Consider the following 23,096-nt stretch of genomic DNA (forward strand, 5'->3'; position numbering starts at 1 on the left):
ACATCTGGAGGGAACTCCTGTGCCTGCCTGTGGAAATATTGGGACTTCCCTCTCGCCCTCCAATGACTATATCTGGGGTCTCCCCTGGCCTGGGAAGCTTTCCTGGGAGGGCATTCTCTTGGCCTGAGCTGACCCCTGTGCCCCCGCATTTGGAGGAACCCTCTTCTACGAGTGTGTCCCTTGGCCGGCCACCTCTGGGCTCACACACAGAGGGAAGTCTCCTGCCCCAGGGGCAGTGACCTCTGGTGACGGGGATCCCGAATGGGCACACGTGCAGGGCCCCCCAGGTGTACTCTCATCTCAGGACAATAACAGCCTCCCCACCCCCCTTCCCCAGGACCCCCTCGGCCAGGATGGAACTGAAGGCCGAGGAGGAAGAGGTGGGTGGCGTCCAGCCGGTGAGCATCCAGGCCTTCGCCAGCAGCTCCACGCTGCACGGCCTGGCCCACATCTTCTCCTACGAACGGCTGTCTCTGAAGCGGGCGCTCTGGGCCCTGTGCTTCCTGGGCTCGCTGGCTGTGCTGCTGTGTGTGTGCACCGAGCGAGTGCAGTACTACTTCCACTACCACCACGTCACCAAGCTCGATGAGGTGGCTGCCTCCCAGCTCACCTTCCCCGCCGTCACGCTGTGCAATCTCAACGAGTTCCGCTTCAGCCAAGTCTCCAAGAATGACCTGTACCACGCTGGGGAGCTGCTGGCCCTGCTCAACAACAGGTGGGCGGCTCCCACCCATCCGCTAGCGCTAGCCGGGCTCCTTGGAGTTGCATGCATCCCAGCTCCCGGATACCCCTATCAGGGGGCTCGCCTCTCCAAACCTGCTGTAAAGCCCGGACAACCCTGTCCTCTAGGCCCCCCAAGCCTGCCACTCACAGCAAAGGAATTGGGGTGCTGCTGAGCACGCAGTTGAGGGAGCCCAACCTCTGATCCCAGCATAGTCCCAAACAGCTCTGCCCCTACCCAGCCTGAGCTGTGAGACATTAGCACCTTCTCTGGAATGACCTCTGCCACCCTCCTGCTGCTGCGTCTTGATCTTCTCCTCTGTCTTTAAAGGGTAGGGACTGTAGTATAAAGATAGTTCCTGCCTTGATGTCTCTGCCCACCTCTCCCTTACCCATGCGGCCACGGCAGATCCTACTGTCTTCTCAGACCCCGGGGTTCAGGTCCTCTGGACACACCCAGCTCTCCTGTGCCTATGCCCAGGCCTGCTTCCCAGGGCTGATTGCTACCCTCCTCCCTCCCCCCCCCCCCCCCACCGAGGTTGGGTATGGGACACTGGAGGCCCAGTGGAGGGATGAATGGAAGGTCATGCTGATCCATGCGCTGCTCACCCCTGGGCTCCAGGTATGAGATACCGGACACACAGATGGCAGATGAAAAGCAGCTGGAGATACTGCAGGACAAGGCCAACTTCCGCAGCTTCAAGCCCAAGCCCTTCAACATGCGGGAATTCTATGACCGTGCAGGGCACGACATTCGAGACATGCTGCTCTCCTGCCACTTCCGGGGGGAGGTCTGCAGCGCTGAAGACTTCAAGGTGGTGAGTGAGTCCCCTGGTGTGGGGCATGAGTCAGCCCTGCCCCCAGAGGAGGAGGTTAGGAGCCGAGGGCCTCTCATCAAGCTTGCTACTCTGGGAGAGGAAGCTGTGGGTCCCTGGGGTTTGCTTCTGTCCGAACGGGACTTAGTTCAGCACAGGGGCACGTGTGCTCTGTGTGAGGGCCTGAGCATCACCTTGTGTCCACGATGGCAGAAAAGAGGGCCCACAGTGCATAACACACATCAGGCTGACACACGCACTCATACACACACACACACACACACACACACACACACACACACACACGCCCTGGCATGGCTTTGACCTCACAGCTTACTGTGTGGGCTGCAGGTGTCAGAGCTGGACATGGTGGTGGGTAAGCCTTATTATTTGAAATGAAGTCTGAGGACTATCACCTGGGAGCTTGAAAGAACTGCAGGACTTAGCTACTCCACTTCCCCTGACCAACTGAATCAGAATTTGCATTTTAGCAGGTGATTTGGACTTAAGTTTGGGAAGCACTGAAAAAACTGGGAAGTAAGGGAAGCTTTCTCTTAAATAGCCAGACAGGTAATTCTCTCTGTGCCACCCCTGTCCACACACACACACACACACACACATACGCACACGCACATGCACACACACGCATACACATGCACATACTGTCCGATTGGGTTCCCCCTTTGCCAGCAAGACCCACAGAGCCAGGGTCTGAGGAAGGAGAGATTATTTGGGGTACACAGTCATGGCTGAACTGGAAGTTCCCTTTGCTTTTTTTTTTTTCATCCCTTTGCTCGTTACAATGGAGATGCCCCCACAGACACACACACACCACTCCCCACAGATGGGGCTGCCTCAAAGCCAGCATCCCAAGGAGGGTTAGGGGAACTGACTTGCATCTCATGTGCCAGGTGATCCTGGGCAAGTCCTATAGATTCCTGAGCGGTTACAACCAGACAGGCTGGAAAGGGCCCAGAGGACCTGGAGCCATGTGTGAAAAATAACACCAGATGAGAGAACGATGCTTATAACCCTTCAGAATGCTTTGTAGGCTGTCCTTCAATCCCCTGGATAAACAGCCACATTATCTCTATTTTACAAATGCACAAACTGAGGCACAGAGAGGTAGAATGAGTTGCCTGAGTTCACGTAGTTGGTTAGTGACAGATTCAGGATTAGAACTCATGTCTCATTAAGTTCCAATGAAGTGTACTCTTTGTTAATATTGTTGGCTCTGGAGTCATTGTATCCATTTCCAATCCTGATCATTGCTCTTTGAAAACCCAGCCTCCCCTAGGACCCCCTTGCTATCCATGCCTGCCCCCAATTCTCCGCTCTCAGATATTCCCTTTTCTTCCTGCCCGTTTCCCCCCCTCCTTGCCTGCTTCCTCCCAGCATTATGGGAGCATGAACTGCATTTGCTTGTGTAGAAATGTTGGAGCTGTGGCCATGCTTGTTTTCTCCTGCTGAGGTTACACAAGGATTCCCAATTTCCTTACGCCCTGCTCTGCCGACCAGCTTCATGTGCCTTTGTCAATCCTGCCGGACAAAGGTTGCAGGACTACACTCCTTGCCGAGCCAAGCTAACGGGGAGCCTAGAATGGCGCGTTAACCACTTCCCTCTTTCCTTCCTCGAAACAGGAAAGTCCTGGATTCTCCAGAGCCTGAGACCAAAGGGTTCCCGGGCTCACCAACTGTATATACATGGGTGGTAGAAGCAGGCGAAGGTAGAAGAAGTAAGGCAGAGCCTTCCTCTGTAACATACCCAGTGTACAGGCAGAAGGGACCAGCAAGAAAGAGAAAACCCATTAGCTTGAATGGCTTGTAATTCTGGACGGTGGGCAGAATACTTGGCTCAACCCGAGAAGGTGTAAAGCGGCGGTTTAATTAGTCCATAGAAAGTGTTCAGTTGAGGCTCCATTTGTCCCTCATGCCCAGAAAGATTCCAAGTGGTGATGCCGAGACATGTTCGGTTCGTGAAATTGGAGATACTGAATTGTGATCGGTCCATGTTATCTGAGGGAATAATTCTAAGTAGACAGATGGACATATGACTGGTTCACAAACCTCTGGAACAATCTGAGTTCTTCCTCTTGCTTGGGGTTGGGGTAAGGGGAGACACAAGAACTAGTAACCTGTAGACCCAGCACTGGCACCTCTTGGTTCTGGGTCGCCAGGGAAGACTAGGTTTTGGATGTTTCTGAGCTCATGTCAAAGACCTGACCCTGAATCTGGCCGCACCCAAACCTCTCAACCCCTCCTTCCACCCTCTCGCATAGATCTCCCTGCCCGCCTCTTTCCCTGTCAGGAACTATACCACTTCCGCCAATAGGGATGTTACTACACACATGGGAGTTTGGTTGTGAATCCATGTCTGACATCTCCTCAGTGGAAAGGAAGGGCTCAGGCCCTCTCCTCCAGCTCCCTGGTACTAAGGGGCACAGAGACTCCTTGCCTGATGCTCCACCTTCTCTCTCTTCTTCTTTGGTCTAATAGTTAACATCTGCCTCTCCATCCTTGCCATTCTCTGCTAGGCCAAGAGGTATGTACTTAGCCCCTGGACAGACAGGGCACTGACAGAAAGCATTTGCCTATTGGGTCAGAGCTCCGGAGAGACTGTCCTGGCATCTTCTGCTGCCTTGAAACAGAGGTTCTAACTAGGAATCCAAGCCCTGGCTCACAGTTTTTGCAAAATATAGCGTGCAGAGGTACATGTGAATTCCTCTCCTGGTTTCCAAGGGCAAAGCTTATCCAACAGTGAGAACCTTGCTCATGGGGGACAGTTCAGGGGGCATAGGAAGGGCATATTCTGGTCCCTCAAAGACCCCAGCTTCTCTAGCAGGGGTCTGCAGTGATAAGTGTTTCCCCCAGACGTGCTTCTGAATCCAGCTCAACCGTAGGGGATGGACTGGCGGTCACAGAGTGTTTGGCTGGGTCCATCCCCCAGCCGTAGCTGAGTCGGCTTTGGAGAGTAGGAATACATTTGGGGAACCTGGGCTAAATCTGGGAGAAACTGATTTGGAAACTCTTTGGGACTGAAGAGGCAGAGGGCAGAGGGTAGACATTAGCGGCTCTCTCCTGAGCTACCATAAGAGCAACCAGAGACCCACTCTCAAGGACCCTGTCTTCCCTGTCCACTTCTTTTCCTTTGAGGCGGGGTGCTTCGTTGCCAGGGCAACAGGGTCTGAGGCTCCGCTCTCTCCCACCCCAGCTCAAGGCCAGCCAGGCCACGGCAGGGCAGGGGTTCCGTGGAGGGGGACCAGGGGCGCAGCTGTCTGCCAGTGTCTGGGTGGGGGCCGGAGGGAGTGAGCACAGTCGCAGCTGGTGCCAGCCTCCAGCTGCACCTTATCTGTCCCTGGCAGTGGGAGCGCCTGTGTGGCTGGAATGCTGAACAGCACCAGGGGAGGGGGCTGGCAGATGGCTGCCCAGTCAGCCCTATGCCACCCCCCTCCTCCAGCTGAGACCCAGAGCCTTTGCCTGGGGGAGAGAGAGTGGGGAATTCATTTCTGGACCCTGGAAGAGAAGGAAGGGGAGGGCAGAAAATGGAAATCCTTGGGGTGGGTATGCAGTGGAGATAGTATTCTCTCTCAGGTGGGGGTGGAATTGGGGGATAAGGGATTGAGGTGCCTACAGGAGTCCCCCCCCCCGCCAGGACCCAGAGGCACAGAAATCCCCCTAAGATTCTGGAAGGGGACAGGACTCTTCTGGATCACCTAGAGGGGTAAGAAGCAGATACAAGAAGTGGGTGTAGGTGGGTGATCCTGGGACCTGGAGAGGGGAGGGAGCAGCCATCTTATAGCAAGCTGAGCCGGGGTGCAGGTCCCAGAGAGAGCCAGGGCTAGCATGGGAGCATCCTTATCCCCGACTTGGCTCTGCCCCTTCACTGACACCCCTCACACCCACACGCCCTGGCTTGCCTCATCCCCCTCCCACTGCATAGCAGCTCAGACCAGCTCAGACCTCACTGAGTCTGTTCCCTCCAGCTAGCAGGGAACGGAGGCTGCTGAGGGGAAAAGCTGCCCAGACTGCTACATAGAGAGCAGGGTCCTGAACAACCCTGCCCGGGGGCAAAGGCCCAGTGGTCTTTGTTGGGGGGGGGCGGTTAACGGGGAGCATGCACAGATTGCAGAGGGACCGGAGAGGCGGGGAAGTTAACTTTGGAGGAGGGCATTCCTTCCAGCCTTATCCTTCTCTCCCTCCCTCCCTCAGAAGTGCCTGAGGTTGGAGGGAGGAGACGGGAGTAGAGCCAGGTGCAAGAATCCCGGGGACCCTGGTTGGGGTTTCTCCCTCTCTTTCCGTCTCTCTCTCACAAACATCCTTTGGATAACGTAGTTTCCTCTCTCACCTCCTCTCCCTGTCCTTTCTTCCTCCCCTGCCATTCTTGACTCCACCCCTCTCCCAGCTAAGAGGCTACTCTAAGTTAATTGATCTCTCGGCTGTTGGCTAAAGTAATAGGGAATTGATGTAAGTAACTAAGTGCCTCTGGGGGCAGAGTCGGAAGTGCAGGGGTGGAGGGAGCACCTCCAAGCCTTGGGCCTTTCTCCTGCCCCAGCCTGCAGAAAACTCAAAGGTATGGTCGCTGCTGCACCTGGTATGCATCCATCTGAGAAGCAGAGGGAGGCCTGCAGGGAGGTCCCATTTCTGCTGCGGGTGGAGGTTGCTTCTGAGCATGCTTCAACTTTGGTTCATACTGTGACAGAGCCCCTTCTAAGGGCCAGGCCCCATGCTGGATGCCAGAGACCCAGTCCCTGCCCTCAGGGAGCTTGGAGTTAAGTGTGGTACCCAGAGAGGCTCAGAGCCTAGAGAGTGGCGACAGTGACAAAGGAAGCCTCAGGGAACAGGGAGTAATGTGACTGGTACCAGAGGACCCTCGACATCTGGGTGGAGTCCTTCCAATCTCCCCAGGCCAGCTCAGCTATTCAGAAACTCTAGGGTTTTTTTTTTTTAATGTTTATTTATTTATTCTTGAGAGAGAGAGAGAGAGAGCAAGCAGGGGAGGGGCAGAGACAGAGAGAGGGAGAGAATCCCAAGCAGGCTCCATCTGGTCTGTCAGCACAGAGCCTCACGCGGGGCTCCAATCCACGAACTGTGAGATCATGACCTGAGCTGAAGTCAGATGCTTAACTGATTGAGCCACTCAGGCACCCGAGAAACTCCACTTTCATAGAATGTGTGGTGACTCTCCACCCCCACCCCCCACCCGCTGCCATCCTCCCCCAGCAGATGCACAGCTCCCTGCTCTCCAGCAGGGGTCATTGTCTGCCTCCAGCCAGGCACCCTAGGCACAAGCCTGCCCTCCCGGTAGGTCTGAGGTGGCTGCTCCAGGAACTTCTACCCTCTGGCTGAGAACCTCCCAGTCAGGACTCTTGTGTGAGGATTCTGGGAGGCCAAACTGGGAAGCAGACAGCAAGAATGAGAAGTGATGCCTAGTTCTGGCAGAGGGCGAGGCTGGGCATGGGGACCCCTGGGTTCTATTTTAGGCATAGTTTTATCTGGCTTCACTTCTTAGCTTCTAGGCCCAATTTCCTGTGAGGAAAGGGGGCTCTAAGGAGTTTGCTAAATTCTTCTTTGCCTGGGGGCAGCCCCTCCCTCAGCCTCTGGGACTCTCTAGCTAAGCCCATGCTGGCCCATGTGTGGAATGGATGTATGGTACTGACTTTTCTGGACACGTGGATCGGACATCTTGTGGGAAAAAAAATTATATATATGTTTTTATTTATTTTTGAGAGAGAGTGTGTGTGTGAGCAGGGGAGGGGCAGGGAGGGGGGGAGACAGAGGATCCAAAGCAGGCTCTGTGCTGACAGCAATGAGCCTGATGTGGGGCTCAGACTCACAAACCGTGAGATTATGACCTGAGCTGAAGTCAGATGCTCAACCCCCTGAGCCACCCAGGTGCCCCTTCCTTGTGGAAAATGTTAAAACGAGCACAAAAAGGCTGTGTATTCACCTTGAGGGGAAGTTCCTTTAAGAAACTCTAAGGACAGAGACTCTGGCATCCCAGGTTTTCTAAGGCCACCCCCCAGGGAAAGGGAGGACAAACTGTGATTTTTCTGAGCTACTATGAGTTCTTGGAAAGAAAACCCTTTCTCACCCTTCTCATCTGCACCTCCTTGATGTGGCTGCAGTCCCGGGGGCCCTGGGAAGTGGGGCTGTGTAGCTTAGTGCTGTGTGTCTCTAATCAGTATGTCACATCATCGGGCCAGGCTGGGGACATTCCTGGGGTGAGACGGCTGCAGTGGCCTTGACCGTGAATAGCAGTCAACTCAGCCTTCCTAATGACACATTCGCTGCATGTGGGCCCCAAGTGGGCAAGCACACATGTGCACCTCCGTGGTGGGGTCTGAGGATGAGAGAATGAGGATGTAGATTAGGTGAGGTGGACGTGTGTGGATGCGCATGGGGGCACACGCCGCTCAGTGTGGTTGTGGGAGGGAGCTTGTGTGCAGGCAAACCTCTGGTTGCATGCAGAGCACATAGCAGCAAAATTAATCATCTCTTCCAGTCGAGCTTTGCAATATACAAACTCCCTTTGCTTTAGCTCATGGTCCTCAATTCTGGGAGGCAGGAAGATATTAATATCTTCACTTGAAAGATGAGGAAACTGAGGCTCAGGGATGTTAGGTGACTTGTCTGAGGTCACATAGCCAGTGAATGCCAGAGTGGGACCTTGACTTCAGATCTTCTAGATCCAGGTTCTTTGTGTGTGACTGTAGGAGCAGATGTGTGGAGCAGGGTGGTGGGGGGAGGAGGGTGTCTGGCTTCCCAGCTTGCCGTGTTCTCTAAAGAAGCAGGAGGCAGGAAGGAAAAGGGTACAAAGGAGAAGGAGCCCCAGACTCAGGTTGGCCACACCAAGTCTCTTGATTCCTCTGCCTTTTCATTGCACCACCTGGCCAAATCCCGACCTTAGTAGATAGACCCACCACTGGCTTTCCTCAGGGTGGCTCTAGGGCAACCAAGCTCTACCGGAGGAAGTCACACAATAGGCCAGCTTGAAATCACCTTGTGCCCATGATCAATATCCTGAAATGGGCCTGCTGTGCCACCTGGCAACCCCATTGTATTTTCCTGGTCACCTCGCTCTTCCCAATGACTACTGCAGACTTCTCCACTCATCTCAAACAGCCGCCCTTCCTAGCCGCCCCACTCACCCTCAGCAGATGACCTTGCCTCCTGCTCCACAGAGAAGATCCAAGCCTCAGAAGATAGAAGCCTCAGCCAAGAACTCGCCCTTCCTTTGGGCAGCGATCCCCAGAGGGGAGCATTCCTCTTATCTAGGCTGAAAATCTCAACCTATTCTTTCCATCTGATCTCCTACCTATATAGGAATTTTACCCTAAAGATTTTGCCTCTCCTTCTACACTTGGTCTCTGCCTCTCCAGTGGAACCTACCTACTGACACTGAAACATGCTTATGATTTTCCCATCTAGAAATACATAGCTAAAACGACAGCTATCATTTATTGAGCACTTGCTATGTATCAGGGTTGAGGTTAAGATAAAAACCAAAACCAAAGGTCTCTCGACTCCACAGCTCCCTCCAGCTCCAGCTCGCACACTATCTCTCTGCTTCCTTTCACAGAAAAAATTATGAAAAGTGATGTATATGTTCCACTGTCTCCATTTCCTCATCTCAAACTCCCTCTTCAATCTGCTTCAGGCTGCCATCTGCCTGCCCCCAGCACTCCACCAAAATGGTTCTAGCTGCGGCCACCAGGGACCTCCATGTGGCCAGATCCTGCAAACGTTCTTTATCCTTACTCTCTCAATAACATTCAAAAATGGTTGACCACCTCCTCTTTTTAAAACCGTTCTGTCCTGACACCCACACACTCTCGATTTTCCTCCTTTGTCTAGTTCCTCCTTCTCTGTCTCATTGCCGGTTCATTCTCTTTAACTTGGCTGTTCAATGTCAGCACTACTCAAGTCTCAATCCCAAGCTTTTCTCTTTTTACAAATCATGAGGGCACAATTTAATGGTGCAACTTGATGAATTTTTCATTAGTCCATTTTTACATTGGTGTATCTTTTTTTTACATATAAGATTTTATTTTTAAGTAATCTCTACACCCAGTGTGGGGCCCAAACCCATGACCTTGAGATCAAGAGTCACATGCCCTACCCACGCTAGCCAGGTGCCCCTGCATTGGTGTATCTCACAATGTTATATTTTACGTATTACATCAGTATGTACTTACGTTGGCATAAAAGTGTAAAACATTTCCAGCACCTTAGAAAGTTCCTTTAGGCCCTTTCCTAGTCAATACTGTCCCATAAGAGTTAACCATTATTCTGACTTCTGTCGGGACAGACAAGTCCCACCTGTTCTTGACGTTCCTAGAGTATATGTATCCTCCATACACACTTTTGTGCTTGTCTTCTTTTGCTTTCGATTTTGTCTGTGAGATTATCTTGTTTGGTGTGGTGGTAGTTAGCTCTTTGTCAATGCTGTGTTGTATCTCATTATATAAATATACCAAGATGTGTTTATCCATTCTACTCTTGCTAGACATTTGGGTTGTTATTAGTTTTTTGGCTATTATAAGTAAAGCTACCATGAACATTCTTGTTTATGTTTTCTGCTTGCCATAGGTACTCATTTCTTGGGTATATAACTAGGAGCTGTGGTTAAGTCACAGGTTGGGATTCTGTTTAGCTTCAGTGGATATTGACAAATCAGGCTTGTTTGCTCTTTCTTTCTTTCTTTCTTTCTTTCACTTTCTATTCTATTCTTGGGCCATCTCATCTTCACGCATGACTTCAGTCAGCATCTATACACCAGCGAGTGCCAGATGTATGCCTCAGTCTAGCTCTCTCCTCTCAGCCTCAGCACCAGTGACCAATCTCCCACTTCACATCTCTACTTGGATGTCCCCAAGGCTCCAAAAACCCAGCATGTGCAAAGCCAAATTCATCATCTTATCCCCCAAACTAGTCCTTGCCTTGTGTTCTGGCCTAGCGAGCCACCCCACCATACAGCCACTTATGCAGACTAGAAATCATCCCTGACACTCCCATCTCCCTCACCGCCCTTAACCGGACCTGCCATTGTTGCCTCCCAAATATCCCTACCCTACTACCCTATACCAAGCCAGCCCACTACTCACCGTCTTACCTAGACCCTGCAATCGTTTCCTAACAGGTCTTCCAGCATCCCCTCTGGCCACTCCAGAGTCCTTTCTTCAAAACACTGCTCTGATCACTTGAAATTCTCCCACGGTGTGCCTCCCATTGTCCTTGGACCAGAATCTTTGCTGTGGCCTTCAAAGCCCTGAGAGGTCTGGGTCCTGCATGTTCCTCCAGCCTGTTCTTACCCTGCCCTGGCTTTCCAACTACATCCTCCTCTGCTCAGCTCTCTCCTTCCATGGTCTTCAGGGCCTTTGCATGACTCTGCTCTCTAGAATACTCTTTCCCCCTGCCTCCCCCCCCTACCCCCATGCAGACCTTTACCTAATTATGCCTCCTTATTCTTTAGATTGCAGTTAAAACATCACTTCCTCAGAGAAACCTGCTTTGATTCCCAAGGCTGGGTCAGATCTCCCTGTCATTCACTCCCATAGAGCATATTATTTTTTTCATAGCACTTATCGTAGTTTGCGATTAAACATTTAGTTTTGCAATTTTTAGAAAATGGTGTCTGTCTCCCCCATCAGACAGTAAGTTCCACAAGGGCAAGATCCTGGTCCTTTATATATTCTTTTTTTTTTTTTTAAGTTTATTTATTTTGAGAGAAAGAGAGGGAATGGGGGAGGGGCAGAGAGAGAGGGAGAGAGAGAATTCCAAGGAGGCTCTGCCCTGTCAGCATGGAGCCTGATGTGGGGCTTAATCTCACGAACTGTGAGCTCATGACCTGAACTGAAACCAAGACTCAGATGCTTAACCGACTGAGCCACCCAGGTGCCCCTATGTATTCTTCACGTGTCCTCAGTATGTAGATACTCAGTAAATATTTGATGAATAAATGAAAGAATGAAGAAGGAGGAAGGGATTTGGAGGGGGATGATCTAATCCTAGTCTCATGCCCATTACTTGCTCTCCATGAAACTTGAACAGATCATTGTGCCTCAGTTTCCTCATTTGTCGGGGGGGGTGAAGTTACTCAAACCTGCTTAATTCACTAGGTTGTATAAAGATCCCATGAGATATTAATTGAAGAGCATGAAACATTGTACAGATGTTGAGGGCGAGGGAGTTTAGAAAGACATGTGGAGAAAGTCAGAAACCACTGAGTCGCCACACACAGCTTAAGAGCGGTGCTGGGTAGGGAATGACACAGGGAAGGGTTGCATCCTTGGACAGAGGGTTCAGAATCGAGTGCCGCCCTACCTGCGTTCTGCTTGGCCACTTCTCCTGGGGCCTCTGTGTGTGCTTGGGGGTGGGGGGGGCGGTCTGTGTGTGCTGCTTGATACTTTCCTTACCTCCCATTACTGTGAAAATTTTGGATTTGTCTACTGGAACAAGATGTGGTAGCAGAGAATGTTAGAGGATGGAGGAGGGAAGAAATGTGGTTGGTGTGTGTGTGTGTGTGTGTGTGTGTGTGTGTGTGTGTGTCTTTGTTGCCCCACAAGGCAGCTGTGTGTAGTGATGTGTAGGTGTGCAGTGTGGGTCTTTGTGTTGGTGTGGGGGAAGAAGTGTCCTGCCATGCTGGATTTGCCGTCCTCTGAAGCTGCTGTGTGTGCGCGTGCCCTTCTCTCTAGTGAAGCCTCCTGGTGGAAGTGTCTGTCCCCTGTCTTGGTGTCTTCCCTCTGGAAGTCTAACCTACCTCTCCGGCCAGAAGTCTGAAGGAGGGGAACAATGCCCTCTAGTGGGTGTGGAACGCACGGGCAGCTGTGGCTTCCCCACCCTCACCCCAGGCCTAGAACTTACCTCTGAAACACACATCCTGAGGACAGGCAAAGCCTTCTAGAAGCTGAGGTCTGGGAGGGGGGTGCCCAGGTGGAGAAAATGCACACGGGACCAGAAACAGAAAAGGAACCCATGAATTCATACAGAAGAAGCCTGAGGACCACAGTCGAAGGGGGTTGGGGGGCGGTAATCTTTCTTCTCATCTCTTGAGTGACCTCTCTGGTTGCCCTGGGTGTTCCTGGTCTTCTTGGTTCTAGTTTCTTAACATGGTCCCTGGGTCTTGCTCTTTCATTTTCACGGTCTCTGTCTTCAAGAAGCTGTTGGTCACTGCTCATGCCTGAAGGGGCTTGAGCAGATTTGGACCCCTCATTCTGTGTCCTGAGTGGGTACTAACTTTGTCCTGTGCAATCAGGGAAGGCTTCTTGGAGGAAGTAACATGTGAGTGAGGTCTTGAAAAATGAGTAGAAATTCTCCAGATGGAGTCCAGGGAAGGCATGGAGCTGTGGATGAGCCTTGTGTGTATGCAGAATGGGAGAAGGGCATGGTGGCTAGGCACTAGACTGCTGTGGAAGGTTGGGGAAGGGAGGCTGGAAGGTAAGTTGCAAAGGCCTCATAGCTCCTCTTGCGATGGAGGTGATTTCACCAAGAGGCACTGGGGCATGAAGGTCTCTATGCAGGAGAATGGTCAGAATTATATAAGGTGGGGAGAAACTACTGGGAGGCAGGGGATTGGGGAGAGCAGTTGGAAAGCCATTGTTTAGGCAGAAGAGGTGGAGGCCAGTCTGAGGGCAATGGTGAAAGATGGAGATGGGCCAGAGCTCAAACACCGCTCTTCTTCTGGGGCCTCTGTGTCCCTGGCAGCAAAGCTGAGGCCAAAGGTCCTATATTAGTCAGTTCTGCTGGCATCTGGCACCCTGCCTCCAATCTCCAACACACTCCAGGGTCTCTGCATGGAAACAGAGAAGGGAAGAGGTGTGGGAGCAGGGAGGGAGGGGAGAAAAGGAGGGGGAAGGAGGTCTGAGGCTGTGTGATGGTTAAGGAAGGGCAAGGCCCAGTAGACTCATCTGACCTCCACTGCTTACCTCTGGTCCTGCAAAGGAAGGGTTAACAGGCTTCCCCTCTCTCCCTCCCTTCCACTCCTCCCCTCAGGTCACCTTCTAGGCCCTAGAGACTTGGCTTGTGGCTCAAGTTCCTCGATCATTGGCCCTGAGTAATCAGAGCGCACAGAGGGGCCAGGGGCCTGGGGGCAGAGAATGGTAAACTGGGGGCAAGTCTCAGAGACTGAGCAGCCAGGGGTATGTATGAGGCTGAGGGTTTGGGGAACACCCCGAGTTGGTTCCTGACACTCTCCACCTGACCTAGCAGTGTTCTCTGATCTCAATTTCTTCCACCTACCAGACAGAATTCCTCGAACTCCTCTCCTGGACGTTGAGGGGTGGGCAAGCTGGGAGGGGGAGTGGTGGTCTGCCAGGAAGCTTTTCAGCTGCAAGAGACAGGGTCCTCCCCCCCACTGGTGCCGGGAACTGGCCATAAATGAGTCTGTGGTCAGTGAGAGACCTCTGCTAATGGAACCTGGGCTGCCCCCCAAGCCACAGAAAGGAAAGGTGGAGGAGGGGAAAGTGACCTAAGTGTTGCTCAGCACAGGGGAGGGTGAGGACTTGAAGCTGAGCCAGAATCAGGGGAGGCAGGGGAGGATAAATGGGGTCAGGGACTGGCGGGAGGGAAATTGGAGGTCAAGGCAATGATTACAGGGGAATTAAGGGTTCAGGAAGTAACAGGGTAAATTGGGGTCAGGGCAGTGACTGAAAGGGAACTGGGGTCTTATGTGTGTATTGGGAGATGATGGGGGTATATGGTCAGTGAAATAATTGGGGGGATTATGGATCAGGGGGAGTCATAGAGGAATTAGAGGTCTGAGAGAGCCGAGAGTGCAGAGGCTCTGATACCTCAGGGAAATGGCTGCACCAGGTGAGAATGGGGGCGAGGACCCAGATTTGGGACAGGAAGACCAAGGGAGATGCTGAGGAACCGATGGGATGGTGATAGGGAGCTTGAATGTCATGGGGGAGGGGCAGGGACTGTGGCTCTGGGCTGTGGGAGCAAAGGAATCTGCTAGGTCCCATCTCACCTGGAGCCCCTAGGCTTGTCTAGGGTTTCCACTGTCTTCAACCCCCTCTGTCCTGCTGGAGCTGGTGACAGGAAAGGGGCTCCCTCCCCTCCATCAGCCTCCCTTTCCCACCGCCATCCATTATTCATCAGCCCAGAGGCCCGCCCAGTGGCAGAGCAGGCAGGTCCTCCTCCCCACGCCCCGCCCAGTCTCAGCCCCATCTCAGCCACACTGCCACGAAGGCCCTGGCAGAGAAGGACAGCTGGCTGGCGGGGCGGAGGAGACCTGGCAGAAGGTCTGGGTGGCTGGCTCTGCCGGACCCTGCCTGAGATCACATCTGTCTCTCCCTTCACCTGCCAATCCCCAGTGCCAGGAAGCCCCTGGAGAAGATGCCCATCCAGATCTTCTGCTCTGTGTCATTCTCCTCTGGAGAGGAAGCCCCAGGGCCCTTGGGAGATGTTTGGGGTCCGCACCAGCAGCGGCAGCGGGACAAGTCAGAATCAGAAGAGGAGGAAGAGAAGGAAAAGGAGGCAGTGAGGAAGAAGGCTAGAGAGGGGGATTCGCCCATGGATTTGGTGGCCTTTGCCAACAGCTGCACCCTGCATGGCACCAGCCACATCTTCGTGGAGGGGGGTCCAGGGCCGAGGCAGGCCCTGTGGGCAGTGGCCTTTGTTCTGGCACTGGGTGCCTTCTTGTGCCAGGTAGGGGACCGCGTTGCCTATTACCTCAGCTACCCGCACGTGACTCTGCTAGATGAGGTGGCCACCACGGAGCTGGCCTTCCCGGCGGTCACCCTCTGCAACACTAATGCTGTGCGGCTGTCCCAGCTCAGCTACCCCGACTTGCTCTACCTGGCCCCCATGCTGGGGCTGGATGAAAGTGATGACCCTGGGGTGCCTCTGGCCCCACCGGGGCCTGAGGCCTTCTCTGGGGAGCCCTTTAACCTGCACCGCTTCTACAATCGCTCTTGCCACCGGCTGGAGGACATGCTGCTCTATTGTTCCTACTGCGGGGGGCCCTGTGGCCCTCACAACTTCTCGGTGGTGAGTGGGGGCCCGGGCCGGGCGTAGCACCCTAAGCGTGTCTGACATGGCACACCCTGACTGTCGCCTCCTGGGGCCGGGGCTGGTGACCACCTCCCCTGCCTCACCTGGGCCACCCACACTTTATGACCTGTCTCAGAGAGACCTGGCCAGAGCTTGCCCGGGAGCCCCAGGGTCTGGAACCGGGCTGCTATTTTCGGGTCTGTGCCGTCCTGCTCTTCCTGTTAGAATCTTGAAATTCATCTGTGCTAGTTGGTAATTAGCAGCTGCCCTGAGGCCCCTGGTGTCTCCCTGAATATTCTCCAGCATCTCCAGCCCTTTCCCAGACCTCCCTGTGATCGAGCAGGGCCTAGGACCTTAGTCTGTCTTTGGGGTCAACCTCTGGTCTGATGGTGGGTACCTATTCCTGGCCTTAACAATTTTGACTGTCACCCCTGGACTGGAGCTGGGGCAGGTATAACCTGGTCTCTGGAGGCACAGAAGAAGAGCGTGGAAGGGAGGTGGAGGGGTGGGGACAGCCCCCAACTCCACCCCACCACACCCCTTCTCAGTAATGACCACAGCAGGGATGTCAGTGCATCCTCATGTGGTCTTTCAGTGTTCCTCCTACCGTGTGTGTGTGTGTGTGTGTGTGTGTGTGTGTGTGTGTGTCTGTGTATCTGAGGGAGAACAACAGACCTCCTCTAAATCCTCCCCTTCCCCTCCAGCTCTGAGTGACTAGGGATCCTCTTGCCCAGGGAAGCCTTCAGTGGGAGTCAGCCTCCTGCTTGCCCTCCCACTCTGGAGTTTAGGGTCCTTGCTGAGGCACCAAGTGGCACCCCCCCCCTCCCCAGTTCAGCTTCCAGTTCTGTCTGGCCCGACTCCTCTCCTGCCCCCTCCAGGTGCCAGGTGCCTGGCCTTCCCTTCCCCCACATCTGTCCCTCCATCCCCCACCTCGTCCATAGCACAGGAGCAGGTGGCTGTCATCAGTGTGTTGTGGACCAACCGCAGACAGGGACCTCGAGGTTTTGGCCACTGGATCTCAGGCGGGCCTGGAAATACAGGAACGTGGGATAACAAAGGGGTCAACTTAGCTGCCTCTGGACCTGAGGGTAGAACACTTCTCACATAGAACCACCAGGTGGCAGCAGCAGTCCGCTGGTCAACCTCACAGCCCTCAGCCCAGGCAGGGCTGGTGCTCTGGGCCACCTGGGGTCCCTCACCTTCCAGATGGAGGGTAGGCAGGCGTGGGTGTGCGTCTGGAGCCTGTGACTGAGTGCCACAAAACTTCCTTGTGGGGCTGGGGGATTGGAAGTTGTTGGAGTTCTGTCTCTACTTCATCTCTGGGCCTTACCCACAGAATAGAGGAGAGCACATGTTTTCTTTTCTGAATGGGGGAGGAGGCTGTTTCAGGAAGGGGGAAGGGGATAGGGATTCTATTTCTTAGGAACCTCCACATACCCCCACTGCTCTGGTCTGGCCTAACACTGTCTTTCTCTCCCTGGGCTGTGTCTGTAGACCTTCTGACTTGCTTTGTGGACTCTGTCACCATCAAGCAGTAGTCAAAGCATACTCACCCCATTTGTGGGAACCTGGAAACATTCAGGCAAGCAGCAGGGAGAGGGCCATAAGGAATTGGTTCACTCTTCTCTCCGTGTCTGTGTGGTCAGAGCTGTGATAAGGGCTGCTCTGAGGGATGGGCTGGAGAGACTGCCCCCAGGGCTCAGATCTCCTCTGAGGCCCTCATAGTTCTGCACAAACATTTCCAAGCATACCATGCCCTGAATGCTCAGTACCAAATCCTGGGAGAGGAGATGCTGGTGGTTGGGTGAGCATGGTCCTTGGGATGGCAACTAGGTCCGCTTTCAGGTTCTGGTGATGATGGGACAACGATGGACATAAGGGGCTCCTTGCTAGAGAAAACTAAAAAGCTTTGCTTGGTTTGGGGGAAGGATCTCGGGGAGAGCAAGATTTCAGATGCCTGGGGCAAAATCCAGGAAAAGAGAAATCATATCTCAGAAGGCCCCAGGATCTTGGGCCTGAGGAGGGGGCCTCAAGGAGGGAGTCTCAAGGAGGGACCAGGAGTATGGCAGTGACGGGATCCTGGTGATGGAGGTGTATATATGTCAGGGTCCCAGCAGGAAAAAGACTGCCACTCGGATAGTCTAATTGAAAAGAATTGAACAAAGGGTCTATTTACAGAGCTGTGGGCAGAGTTAAGGAAACTCTGCCTGAAGGGGCCTGAGGCACCTAGTGATAGTGGGAAGTTGTCACATACAAGCTAAAGGGGTACAGGGAGGCAGCGGTGCTATGCGGGGAGCCCTCCTGGCAGGGTCTGTCGTTACAGGGTCTAAACCACTGCCAGAACATTTTCAGAGGGGAGAAGGGTGGGAAAGGATGAACACCCGGATCTCTGTCTCCTTCTGCCCTCTGATCCCTTAGTGATAGCTCCCAGTGGCCATCCCGAACCCAGAGCCTGTCCAAGTGACAAAGGGGCACGGACAGCACACTCCATCAGGATCAGCTTTCCAGGGCACAGAGCAGGGCAAAGAAGGGCAGCGAATGAGTGAGGAGGAGGACAAATGGAGAATGGGCTACATAGAAGGAATCATTCCTGAGCAGCCGAGGGGTCTGGGGACAGCCCTTGGTAGGTAGGGGGCACTGCCAGGACTCTCAGGTTCTTCACTCTGCCTTCACCAGGTCTTCACACGGTATGGAAAGTGCTACACATTCAACTCGGGCCGAGATGGGCGTCCACGGCTGAAGACCATGAAGGGTGGGACTGGCAATGGGCTGGAGATCATGCTGGACATCCAGCAGGACGAGTACCTGCCCGTATGGGGAGAGACTGGTATGTCACTTCTCTCTGAGACCCCTTCCCATGGCCCTAGTCATCAGCCTCCACCAGGGGACTCCTGAGCTCCACTGTGGGACCCGAGGCAGGACTTGGGCTCTCCTCCCTTCTTCCTAGCATCTTGCCATCTCCATCTCCGAGTCTACCTGATTGCCACCCTCACAGTTCTCTGGCTCCCCCTTCCTGGCTCAGTTACTCTCCAAGGTAACCAGCCATCCCTTTCCATCAGTGGCCGCCACTCGCTCTATAAATAACTCCCTCTCTTCTTGGGCCGTCTGCCGTTAGTCTGGTCCCAGGGGGCCTTGGGGCTGAGAGACATGAGGAGAAGAGAGAAAAGGAGAGGGAGAAATAGATAGTGTCTGGGAAAGAATATGAAACGCCGAGATGCATAGCTGAAGTCAGATAAGAAAAGTATGTAGGTTGCAGGGTTCATCAGGGCAGCATGCAGTTAGCAAACCCAAAAGGATCCTGGGGATGGGCCCCATAGACTAACCCCTCTCCCCGTCCCAGTGTGCACTGTGCTTATTCCTAGGAGAGGTGGCATGACCCCAGCTCTGAAGGAGGTTAGGGAGTCAGAAGCCTTCCCGATACACACCCCCCTCATTCCCATAGATGAGACGTCCTTCGAAGCGGGCATCAAAGTGCAGATCCACAGTCAGGATGAACCTCCCTTCATCGACCAGCTGGGCTTTGGTGTGGCCCCAGGGTTCCAGACCTTTGTGTCCTGCCAGGAGCAGCGGGTGAGAGGACCACGGGAGGCTGGTCCCAGGGTGGGGTGTTGAGGGGTCAAGATGGAGTGGTGGGCAATCAATACAGGAGGGACGGGTGAGCTAGGGTCTGGGTTTCAGTCTGACTAGTGAGAAGCATGAATGAACAGGAATGCTCTGTAAACTCTGAGACCCTCAGAGTCTGCAGAGGGAGAGGGGGCAGGACTCCTGAGTTCTGCATCTTGTCAGACAAGTCCATCAAGGTGACTCGGGGAGAAGTCCCCACACCCCCCAGCTCCCCGGCTCTCCCAGCAGCTCATCTACCTGCCCCCGCCCTGGGGCACCTGCAAAGCTGTTACCATGGACTCGGATTTCTTCGACTCCTACAGCATAACTGCCTGCCGCATCGACTGTGAGACACGCTACCTGGTGGAGAACTGTAACTGTCGCATGGTGCACATGCCAGGTCAGGCCCCAAAGCTCCAGACACAGTCTTGGGGCCCCTCAGCCTGCATTGCCTCTCACCAGCTCCCCATGCTTATCAACCACCTGCCAACACGGAAGCAAGATTAACTGGCTTCTCCCCACCACAGTTCTAGCCCCGTCCATATTCCTATGGCTCTTGTCCCTCTGACCTCAATTCCTGACTGTACCCGTCAGAAAGTGTGGAAAGCATCCAAGAGGGGTGTGGACTATGGGGTGGGTCACCTTCAGGACAGACTGGGGGCTGGCTAGTCCTGCCCTCCCACCCTCTCCTAGTTTCCAGTTTCTAGGCCCTTAATACCACCATCATCAGAAGACCCCTTTAATCTCCATCCTGCACCACTGTCTTTTCTCCTCTGTTAGGGGATGCCCCATACTGCACTCCAGAACAGTACAAGGAGTGTGCGGATCCTGCTCTGGGTGAGCACCCCTGTCCTGGGGTAGTCTGGGGGAAGGAAGGAGCCATGTGCATGGGGGTTTCAGACCAAGTTCCCAGAAGCTTCAGATAACTCCTGGATCAGGCTTCACTTGAACTCTCTCTCCTGTGTCTGACCTCAGCAAGGCTGGGAATGGCATCTCTAGAGGCCCCTGTGAAAAATGAACCGGGCTCACCCGGGAGGGGCCCTCACCCTCTCTCGTCAACACCTCAGCTGGTTGACCCCCAAGGGCCCTGAAGCAGTGAGATACAGGATTATGAAATATCCATGGGGAGGCTGGGTGAGGATCAGCACAGGGTGGGCACAGGGCAGGCAAAGGGCTGAGGCAAAGGACAGGTCAGGTAAAGAGAAGGGGATCCAGGCTTCCTTTGGACAGGGCCAGGATGTTCATGTTGGGAAGGTGCTGGCCGAAGAGCCCCACTCAACTGGTGCCTCTCACCTGGTCGGGCACAGACTTCCTGGTGGAGAAGGACCAGGAATACTGTGTGTGTGAAATGCCCTGCAACCTAACCCGCTATGGCAAGGAGCTGTCCATGGTCAAGATCCCCAGCAAAGCGTCAGCCAAGTACCTGGCCAAGAAGTTCAACAAGTCTGAGCAGTACATAGGGTAAGGGCTCTAACTGTGCAGGGCAGGGCCCTTGGGCTGGGACTGTAAAGGGTATAACGGGGCTTTGAGGGGCCAGCAGACAGGAGGAGGTTGAGATAACAAGGAGAAGGCAACCAAGGAGTCTGGGGTGGGCATGGAGGGCAGATCTAGCTGGAGCAAGCAAAGGAAGCACCTCTCTTTCCTCCTTGCTTCATTCTCTATCTTCATCCGCACTGCTACAACTGGGGTCACTCCACACTTGCCAGTGTGCGGAGTGTCTTTTCATAGGTGCCATCACACTTAATCCTTACAACAATCCTAAAAGGCAGGTACCCCCATCGACATCTCATTTTATGGACATGGAGACAGATTCAAAGAGGATAACTTGCTAAGGTCACCTAGCTAGTAAGGGACAGAGATGTGACTTGAACCTAGGTCTCCTCCCCCAACCCCTTTGCAGGGAGAACATCCTGGTGCTGGACATTTTCTTTGAAGTCCTCAACTATGAGACTATTGAGCAGAAGAAGGCCTATGAAATTGCAGGGCTCCTGGGTGAGCTGCTCATGGCACTGCCCCCTTCCCATGCCATGGGCATGGCGTGACACCCTACTACCCAAAGCAGGCTGCCTACCTCTGTCCCGCAAGTTCCTTCCTCGCCTGCCATCCCCCCGGGTCCTTTCCCCAAACTCTGTTGTCTTGGTATATAGTGGGAGGAGGGGGCTGAACCTTCTCTTAGGGCAAAGTGGTAGAGACAGGCCTGTGGGCATGAAGGGGGGACTCTTTCATAAGCCTTTGAAAATTTACCCGGAAAATGAATGTTGGGGTATTTTGTATTTTCTGAATAACACCTGTTGACTTTAGAAAAGTTTAAAAAAAAAATGCAGAAAAGCACGGAGAAGAAAATAAACCCCACCAGAATCGCTTTGTGCTCCTTCTGTGCAAAGGCTGTGGATCTTTTTGCAAATACGACTTAACTGTCCCTGTCCCAGTAAGCTCTGCTGCTTCCAAGGTGTCCTGACACCACTAACCTCCCTGTGCCCCCTCCCCTGCAGGTGACATTGGAGGCCAGATGGGCCTGTTCATTGGGGCCAGCATCCTCACAGTACTGGAACTCTTTGACTACGCCTATGAGGTAATTGTGGGTGGGCCGTGGGGGTGGGGCCACAGGCGCTGCAGGGTTCCGGCCTGCCAAACCACTCACCACCCCACCTCTGTCTCAGGTCATTAAGCACAAGCTGTGCAGAAGAGGAAAGTGCCAGAAGGAGGCCAAAAGGAGCAGCGCGGACAAGGGTGTGGCCCTTAGCCTGGATGACGTCAAAAGACATGTGAGGGAGCAAGAGAGGGGTGCCCTCCGGCCCCGCCCCTTCCCCCCCCAGCCCCAGGACCACCCCCCTCGCCACCTCTTCTCCTTTGCCTCCCCCGAGCCCCAGCACCACCTGTCGCCCTTCTGATAACCAGTCCCTGTCCTGTGCCGTTCCCCTAGAACCCGTGTGAGAGCCTCCGGGGCCATCCTGCCGGGATGACGTATGCTGCCAACATCCTACCTCACCATCCGGCCCGAGGCACTTTTGAGGACTTTACCTGCTGAGCCCCGCAGGCCACCGTACCAAAGGCCTAGGTGGGGAGGGCTAGGAGAATAAGGGGGCCCTCAGTTGCGCCCCTCCGCATCTGCCCTGGGGACTCACTCCCCCCTCCCAAGGTAGTCCCCCACTCCTGGGCAGTCCTTTCCTCTTGTCTGTGGTGAGGAAGGAGTCTTGACCATAGAGCCCTCTCCCTGCCTCTATCCCGTTCTTTTTATTTTTACTGAAACTAATCTAAAAAAAAAAAACTTTAAAAAAACTAAAAAACTAAAAACTAAAAAGAGAGAATGGGGCAGGTGACCTCAGGCTGCCCCTTTCTGCTCCATGCTGCCTCCCCCAGCTCCCAGCCTGAATTATGTCTGTCTGGCTGTCTGTCATCTGACTGTCCACCTACATTCTGCTGCCACCAGTCACCAAAGCCCCTCCCAGTGGGGGGTGGAGGGGATCCTTGGGGTCTGGAATTTGGCCCCGAATCAGAGAATGTACCTTGAAGGGGAGGGCTTGTTGCGGGGGGGGGGGGGGGAGGCTTCCCCAGCCTTAAGAGACCCTCTCAGCCCAGTGTCCCCCCAACCGCAAATTTCCAGGCAAGAACTAAGACCCTAGTCCCCATTCCCACCCCCTTACATGTGAAGTCTCTATCTAGGGAGTTGGGGATGGGAATACCCCGAAGAAGTGGATGATGGGGAGAAGATGTGGCCCTGGTGCTGTAGGCCACATCCTGATACCTACAAGTTCACCCCCACCCCAGAACTGCTGGAGAGAAATCCCAAGAGGTAGCACTCCTCTACTGTCCCATGAAAGATCCAGCTGGTTGGCTTCCAGCTCAGGGAGAGGGACACTGGTGCCTAACCTCACTGGTCCCTCTCCCAGGGGCCCCTGCGGAGGGCCGCATCCATAAATTTTCTTATGGAACTCTCCCAAGTCCTCTCCCCCAACTTCATTT

At 53.9% G+C, this 23,096-nt stretch overlaps 1 protein-coding gene across 2 annotated transcripts; it reads left to right on the forward strand.

Moving 5' to 3' along the window:
• The first annotated feature begins 353 nt into the window (after positions 1-353).
• ASIC1 (acid sensing ion channel subunit 1) lies at positions 354-22,357 on the forward strand. Of its 2 annotated transcripts, XM_047066617.1 has the most exons (11): positions 354-715; positions 1,343-1,538; positions 18,207-18,357; positions 18,973-19,100; positions 19,383-19,533; positions 19,914-19,970; positions 20,441-20,594; positions 21,034-21,125; positions 21,626-21,705; positions 21,794-21,898; positions 22,057-22,357. In XM_047066617.1, exons 1-11 carry the CDS (start codon positions 354-356, stop codon positions 22,159-22,161), a joined length of 1,581 nt encoding a protein of 526 aa, XP_046922573.1. In that variant the 3' UTR covers positions 22,162-22,357. The 2 variants fall into 2 exon arrangements, with proteins under 2 accessions (XP_046922573.1, XP_046922572.1); XM_047066616.1 differs by lacking the exons at positions 354-715; positions 1,343-1,538 and adding an exon at positions 14,874-15,527.
• Positions 22,358-23,096: the final 739 nt, after the last annotated feature.

This window comes from Lynx rufus, unplaced genomic scaffold (genome assembly GCF_022079265.1).
Source record: "Lynx rufus isolate CCGP_SWC_20201006 ecotype Redwood Valley unplaced genomic scaffold, mLynRuf1.p SCAF_7, whole genome shotgun sequence".
In the NCBI taxonomy this organism is placed as follows: domain Eukaryota; kingdom Metazoa; phylum Chordata; class Mammalia; order Carnivora; family Felidae; genus Lynx; species Lynx rufus.

What these genes read in the sequence shown, in the direction of transcription:
- ASIC1 (XM_047066616.1), top strand. Translation starts at nt 14,874, where the DNA reads ATGCCCATCCAGATCTTCTGCTCTGTGTCATTCTCCTCTGGAGAGGAA. An exon ending in TCGCATGGTGCACATGCCAG is followed by an intron (nt 19,534 to 19,913) that starts GTCAGGCCCCAA and finishes CTCCTCTGTTAG; the next exon opens with GGGATGCCCCATACTGCACT. An exon ending in TCTTTGACTACGCCTATGAG is followed by an intron (nt 21,706 to 21,793) that starts GTAATTGTGGGT and finishes CCTCTGTCTCAG; the next exon opens with GTCATTAAGCACAAGCTGTG.